Source organism: Arachis ipaensis, chromosome B4, assembly GCF_059453495.1.
Source record: "Arachis ipaensis isolate K30076 ecotype BB chromosome B4, ASM5945349v1, whole genome shotgun sequence".
In the NCBI taxonomy this organism is placed as follows: Eukaryota; Viridiplantae; Streptophyta; class Magnoliopsida; order Fabales; family Fabaceae; genus Arachis; species Arachis ipaensis.
The window spans coordinates 123,358,988-123,366,691 of record NC_142439.1 but is presented as its reverse complement, the minus strand read 5'-3'; the positions used below and the strand labels follow the sequence as shown (position 1 = coordinate 123,366,691).

Below are 7,704 nucleotides of genomic sequence, written 5' to 3'. Positions count from 1 at the left end.
ACTTAACAAAAGGAAGAAGGTAGTTAAAAAAAATTTGATAATCCATTTTAGTCTTTATTTGGAGAATGAGCACACTCCCTCTTCACGTTTTCATTTTTTTTTTTTTTTTCTAAATATTTAACTACCTCTTCAGTTCCATTCTTGCCATTTTAGGACAAACTCTAGCATTAGACGAGCAGATTAAGACAAGTCCGGTTCACCGTCACTGGTCCAACCGGGTTCACTAGCACATATACCTTAGCTTATTGTATTTGGATTTGGTTTTATTTTGTTTTTTTTTTTAATTTAATTTTTATTTTTTTTAGTTTTGGTTATTGTGTTATATTTTCTTCATCTTCTTCTTCACATTTCTCTCTTCGCTCTCCCTATTCTTATCTATCTTTTCTCTCTCTTCTCGCGCACAGTTTCTCTCTCTAAAAAAAAGGAAACACACCGAACGGAGGCTCCGACCCGAATCGGACGAGTCGACTCAGTCCCGAACCCGTTCTCTGGTGCTTCTTCTTCAATCGCATTTCGCTTCCATTGATTTTCTCTCTCTCTTAATGAGTTTCCGCCATGGGCGCCGAATTCGTAAGTGCTCGGTTCCCCTATTCCATTTCCCTTTCGATTGGTGCCACAATCGCTGTAGCTGAAGCCCTGAATCATTTCCCCTTTTCTATTTTTTTCTATTGTTAATTCTTCGTTCAATTTCAGTTTTCGCGTTTCGAACTATCGACGCAATAGCAATAGGGTAAACTTTTTGGTTTCTTTTCTAACACGAGTGATTCTGAAATTAAATTTTATTGTTTTTTGTGTGTGTTTTTGGGTTTGGAATTTTAGGGTTCTGAAGTTTCTGCGTTGAACTCTGTTGGATATTGATTTGGAAGAAGGAAGAAAAGGATAAGTAGGGTTAGGGTTTTCTCGAAAGCATTGATTTTTATTTTTGTTGGGAGGTTGAATTTCGGTTGTTCTTAGGGTTTGATTCGAGACGGGGAAGATTGGCGTGGGTTAGAGTATAATGTGTATACTTTGTGTGATTCAGAAGTGGTCTCGCCGGGTTGCTACAATGCTACCTTGGTTGGTTATTCCGTTAATTGGTCTGTGGGCGCTTTCTCAGCTCCTTCCACCAGCTTTTAGGTTCGAGATTACCTCGCCTCGTCTGGCTTGTGTATTTGTGTTGCTGATTACACTCTTTTGGTATGAGATTTTGATGCCTCAGCTGTCTGCTTGGAGGGTGCGGAGGAATGCACGGCTTAGGGAGAGGAAGAGGTTTGAGGCAATAGAAATGCAAAAGCTAAGGAAGACAGCTACTAGGCGGTGTCGTAACTGCTTGAATCCATATAGGGACCAGAACCCGGGTGGGGGTCGGTTTATGTGTTCATATTGTGGGCATATTTCGAAGCGACCAGTTTTAGACTTGCCTGTGCCGCCTGGGTTGGGGATTTCAAATTCTGGTTTAGTTAAGGATTTGGTTGGAAAAAGTGGCAAGATATTAAATAGCAAGGTTTGGTCTGAAAATGGGTGGATGTGCAGTCAGGACTGGCTGGAGAATGGCAATTGGGTTGGCGGATCTATGCCGAGTAATCCAAGCAACTGGAGGACAAATGGGAATGCTGGTGTTTTTGCAGATGAGCATTGTTTGACAGAGAGGTCATATTCTGGTATTTTGTTTTTTGTTTGCAAGCTTTTGACATCTTTTTTCTTGAGCATTAGATGGCTCTGGAGAAAGGCTTTTAGAATTAGTTCAAGAGAAGAATGTTCATCTGATGCTGAACATAGGGCGCTTTTAGCAAAGCGGGGTGAGAACGGGGGAAGCCTCAATGAAAGTAGAGGTGAAAGAGCACGGAGGAAGGCAGAGGAGAAAAGACAGGCTAGGCTAGAGAAAGAACTTCTCGAGGAGGAGGAGAGGAAACAGAGGGAGGAGGTTGCAAGGTTAGTTGAGGAGCGTAGAAGACTGAGGGATGAGAAAGTTGAAGCTGAAAAAGATCGCAGTAAATCGTCACAATCCAGTAAGGAGAAAGAAAGTAGGAAGGAAACTGAGAAGAAGCGTCAGGAAAAAAGAAGGGAGAAAGATAAGGGGTCTAGTAAGAGCAACTCTGATGTAGAAGAATTAGAAAAGAAAGCTGGAAAGGAAAGTGAGCGGAAGCGGGACTTTGATAAAAAGAGTGAAACTGATCGGAGAGAGCATCAGAAATCTGGGTTAGAGATTGGCAAGGGACAGAGTACAGACAATGCACATAGTAAAAATGTTGTGAACAATTATAATCGAGGAAGTACTGGAACAAGATATCTTGATCGTATGCGAGGTACAATTTTGTCCTCTTCAAAGGCACTTGGTTTTGGAAGGGGTACTAATGTTCCTACCACTGTTTTGAAAGAAAACAAGTTTAACAGTTCTGTAGATCATGTTCATACTGCTGCCAGCAGGAGAGATGTTGGTCTTCCTGATCGTCCAGCTGCAAAATCCAATTTGAATGGAGATGATAGGAATATCACTCACTCTGTAAGTTGTTTTGCTTTCTATCCCTTTTCCTCTGCCTTTAATATTGCCTCCACAACTAACTACAATTTGTCTGTTCATATTCTTATTTATCATCATGTGGTTTATGAACAAATTCTGGAAGATAATTTAGCTAATATTAAAACTTAATTGCTCGTTATTTACCGTGATCTTATGTAGCCCTTTTTTGGCCCATAAAGAAAAATGCATTACCATGGTGGCTGTTCCCTGCAGGTTATTCCAGAACCAAAGCCATGGTCAGCACCTAAAATGTCATGGCAGCAATTATTTACTCGCGGTTCATCTGCTCCTCAACCCTCAAATTCGAATGTAATATGTAGACCGAATTCCAAGACTCAAGGAGAAATCAAAAGCCCTCAGTTATCTGCTCCACCACCGGTTACACAATCTTTTAATAATCCAATCCACTTTGGTCTTCCATCACCATTTAATATTTCCACATTTCCAAATGGAACAACTAGTAGTAGTAGTCTTGGTTTTTCTCCTGCAATTGAACCCATATTCTCACCTGCTGGGAATAAAGCACATGACTATAGGCATGAAGAACAAGAGCTTTTTGAAGATCCCTGCTATATTCCTGATCCAGTATCTTTGCTTGGGCCTGTTTCGAAGTCACTTAATGAATTTGATCCAGTATCCTTGCTTGGGCCTGTTTCCCAGTCACTCAATGATTTTCAGTTGGACAAGGGAAGTGCCTTTGTAGCAGACACGGAAGTAGCAAAGCCTCACTCTTTGAAAAACATAACTGCTAGTTCTGAAGTCAGTAAGCCGTCTCCAATTGAGTCGCCGTTATCCCGAGAGAAGCATAGTTGTTCTAATCGGTTTCCAAGTACCCCCAGCACCCAAGATAATGCACTTCCTTTGGACAATGCAGCTACAAGTGAGAAGGGAACATGGCAGATGTGGAGTACCCCTCCACTAGGTCAGGAAAGTTTAGGTTTAGGTTTGGTTGGTGGCCCTGGTAGCTGGCTTTTATCCTCACAAAGAAATGTACCAAACAAGGATGATTTTGTGCTTCCGTCATCTCAGAAGACTATGGCTTCTCTTTTTAACAAAGATGATAACATATCCCATTCTCCCCAAAGTGTTTTTATTCCCAATGGTCAGAGTAGCGGCACATTCAGCCCTGTTCCTGGTTCAAGTGGTTATGATCCTTGGTCACAGACTGCTTTCTTTCCACCATTGTCCGGTGGGCTTAAAGCTCAGGAGGGTGCTACTCAGAATGAAATAATATATGGGAGTCCAAGTGGTTCTGCTAGCAGCCGTGTGCTTGAGGATTCTCCGGCTAACAGTTGGTCCAAGTGAGTAAATAGCTGCTAACTTGTTTTTTATCGCCTTCTATTTAGGTAATTTGGAATGCCTGTAGATGATGTGTATTGGATTTGTAGCATAGTTTAAACTGATGATGCTAGATAATCCCCTCATTTGGTTTTACTCATGCTGACCTCCAAAGATTGATTGATGACATGCTTGTATGTTGTGTTTTTCTGTTTGTATTGAGACTCATCTTATGAAGGTGATGATACTTTGCAGGGGAAAATTCTGGTTTAAGTGGTTTCAAAAATGTTACTGTATATGTAATATTTGCATAACATCTGACATGTCAGTTGGCTGTTTTGGAGTTACGGATCGCTAATTGATAACTAGACTTAGTCAACAGAACATAATTTGCTAAGCTCTTGCTAATCCCCGAGTATATTAACATATAAAATTTTCCTGAACTATTTATGAATACACAAAATGACTTGTTCAAATCTTAATCCTTCATTACTACATCCAGGATTTGAAATGCAGCACTGGATTCATAAATTTATGAGTAATATTCCAAATCACCCCTAACTAATTTTTATTTAGACACTTTAGTTCTCCACAAATTTTAATCATCAAATCAGTCCACAAATTTTTATTTCATTGGACAAATCAGTTCCCATATCAGATCGACTATATGGAGGGACTAATATGAGAATTTTAAAAAATTCTTAGGCACTGCTATGCCTTTATTAAATAATGGCAAGTACTGATTTGTCTAACTCTACCAAAATTTGACGTGAAGATTGATATGTCTAACAAAATTAAAGATTAGGAACTCATTTGGTGATTAAAATTTGTTGAGGATTAAATTATCCAACTAGAATTCTTTGGAGACTGATTTGGGATATTACTCTAAATTTATTTATTATTCATCACATTTTAAATAAGCATGAAGCGCTTTTGGAGCTGATTTTTTGTAGTTTGAGTTGTGGAAAACAAAAAAGGCATATTTCAAGTGCAACTAGATATAGGCATCACTAAGTGAACAAAGCTGATTGTCTAGCTATAAAACTATCCATGTTATCGTCAACAGCCTGTCTTTCTTCAGAGGATAATCTGGAGTAGCAAATTGTTGTTAACTGTTGAGTAGTCTTTGACTTGATGAAGAAGAAAAATAATCACAATAGAAATTGAAGCGAGTGGAATCCAGTGTGTTGGATCTTTATTCCTAGATTATGTAACTTGTAGTGTCCTTTTAATCAGACATTTTTAACTTGTTGATTATTATTATTATTATTATTATTATTAACAGGTTATGGTATTTGTTTAACTTGCAGAAAGGAATGGGCTGTACAAGGTTCTGTGGAAAGTGTAGGGAAGTCACCTGTTGCAAGGCCCCATAATGGCAGTTTACATCCATCCTCAGATGTACAGTCATTTTGGTGATTTGATTGAAAAAGAAAAAGAAAATAGAAAGAAAGAGGATAGTGACAGGGTTATGAGGGACTTGATAAACATAACTGTTCTTAGAGGCAAATTACCGAACGTATTGTATCTTCCTTTCTTCTTTATGAAGGGAGATTGATGTTTACATAACCGTTAGCATCCATAGGAAAATACATGTTGGAATGTGCATGCCTGAGTCATCCAGGTTACATCATCTAACAACAGAGCTGGCCCCATTTTTTGAGGTCAATTTAGTCCTTTTGCAGAATGGTGCCTTCACATTTCCACTCGTTCGTCTCAGTCATCTTCAAATTGGCAGCAACTAATTTCTTATTAAAAAGAAAAGAAATAGAATATGAACTGTTACTAACATGGACCAGCTGTTAATGAAGAAGTGGTGGGTATGTTCTTGTGTAATACAATGTGTTTATGTCACTTGATCTTAGTAACCTTTTGCTATTGGTAAGAGATTTGAATCCTTTGATCCTCATGCTGTCAACTGTGCTAACAAATTAATTGAAAAGGATTCTACAATGGGGTCAAACTAAGTTATTCATAGTCATACACCTCCAAAAATTCTATTAAGAAACTAGTCCAATAGCAAATGCAACCTGAATTTGATCCTAATGGGTTGACACAGTAGAACGTAGTGCAATTCAAGTGTCTCATACCGTCCATCGTTCAATTATTTAGGTACAATTATATCTAATTACATTGAACTGAATTATGAATGAATATTAAGGAATGAAAGGATTAGTGGAGTATAGACTTGATAAGCATACTTCAATGTTGAGCCAGTTTAGAGATAGATGCTCAAGCTATCGTGGTTCTGTTAGGGTGTTCGTTGTTTTAGTTTGGATGTCTTTGGAGTTCGGATCGAGGTTAAGAAGCAATCAATTTAGGGTATATACCCAACCACATGCTACACGGGTATAAAAATCAGCCCGCTAATCACATTTGTAATAAGATTTATAAGGAATACAATACCCAAAACAGAATATATTTATAAGGAATATAGTCGAACGTTACAAATGATATAATCAAATATTACTTATATTTATAATTAAAATACGAATAAAATGAAAAACCAGGGGCATGCAAGATCAGATTCGATCTGACCCAAAACTTACCTCAGACTCTTTTTTTTTCCGAATTTGAGTTTGTTATTTTCGGGTTAGATTTGAGTTATGTTTTGGGTCTACTCAATCCAACTCATTGTTATATTATAGAATTAAAATATTTATTTTATAAAATTAGTAATAATTTTTTGTTTTTATATTTTAATTAATATTTTTTTATAAAGGTAATATCAAATTGATAGATAATCAGAGTAAACCATGCAAACTCTAGAGGACATGCTAAGAACTTGCACATTAGGCAAGAAAGGGAGCTGAGATAGATATCTGCCACTAGTAGAGTTTACATAGAACAATAATCACCATGCGAGGATCGAAATGACATCATACGAAGCACTCTATGGGCGCAAGTACCAATCACCTTTATAATAGTACGAGGGAAAGAAATCCAGTATTCTAGGACCGAAATTAGTTCAAGAGGCCATCAACAAGTCAAGCGGATTCGTGATAGAATTCTAATAGTCCAAAACCGACAAAAGAGTTATGCCGATAGGAGAAAAAAACCTTTAGAATTTAGTGAGAGTAATCACGTATTCTTTAAGGTTACCCCAACTACTGGAGTAGGTCGTAGTATTAGGACTAGAAAGTTGAACTTTAGATACATAGGTCCTTTCCAAATTTTGAGGGTAGGTCCGATAGCTTATCAAGTAGCACTTTTCCGGTATTTGTCCAACCTTCACGATGTGTTTCACGTCTCTCAGCTTAGAAAGTATATTCCTGATGAAAGTCATGTCTTAGAGTCCGAGTCGATTCAGTTATAGACGATTTAACAATGAGGATAGTTGATCGGAGTGCTAGGAAACTGACGGAAAAGGAACTCCCTCTAGTGAAAGTAGTTACTTGGGAAAGAGACGGAATAGAGGAACATACCTGAGAGCTAGAGTCTATTATGAGAGCAACATCCTGCATCTATCTCAGGTATCTAAATTTTGGAGACAAATTTTTTTTCTAAGGAGAGTAGGATGTAAAAACTCGCTTTTTTCAAAATAAAAAATTAATCCAAAAATAATAATTAATTAGATGTTTCCGTGTCACAGATAATTTTATCTGTTATCCCTTCTATAATATCTTAGCAATATTCTAGAAGAGGGAATATAATTAATGCCGATCAAAGTCAAATTCAAAAGACAAACCGGATTAATTATGATTTTTGCAAAAAACCATAAAAGCTAGTTATCTCTTTCTTCTTTTTCAAAAAAAAGATTTAAGTCACATGTTTATGCACTATTTTCTAGAGTAATTTTTTATCACTTATATTGTTATAGATAAAAATATTGCCTAATACTAATAGGATACACCTAAACCTTAAAATCTTTATCATTTTTCTCTCTCTTAATCGAATTCTCTCTCTCTCTAACCTTTTCATTAATT

General features: G+C 37.3%; 1 protein-coding gene across 1 annotated transcript; it reads left to right on the top strand.

Annotated features, from left to right (window-relative positions):
• The first annotated feature begins 332 nt into the window (after positions 1–332).
• On the top strand, positions 333–5,684 carry LOC107639600 (uncharacterized). Its single transcript, XM_088483475.1, has 4 exons — positions 333–570; positions 820–2,482; positions 2,714–3,801; positions 5,089–5,684. The coding sequence occupies exons 2-4, from the start codon at positions 998–1,000 to the stop codon at positions 5,195–5,197; spliced, it is 2,682 nt and encodes an 893-aa protein (XP_088339601.1). The 5' UTR covers positions 333–570; positions 820–997; the 3' UTR covers positions 5,198–5,684.
• Positions 5,685–7,704: the final 2,020 nt, after the last annotated feature.

Coding starts and splice junctions, on each gene's coding strand:
- LOC107639600 (XM_088483475.1), top strand. CDS start 998: ATGTGTATACTTTGTGTGATTCAGAAGTGGTCTCGCCGGGTTGCTACA. Junction 2,483..2,713: donor ATAGGAATATCACTCACTCT/GTAAGTTGTTTT, acceptor TGTTCCCTGCAG/GTTATTCCAGAACCAAAGCC. Junction 3,802..5,088: donor CCGGCTAACAGTTGGTCCAA/GTGAGTAAATAG, acceptor TTTAACTTGCAG/AAAGGAATGGGCTGTACAAG.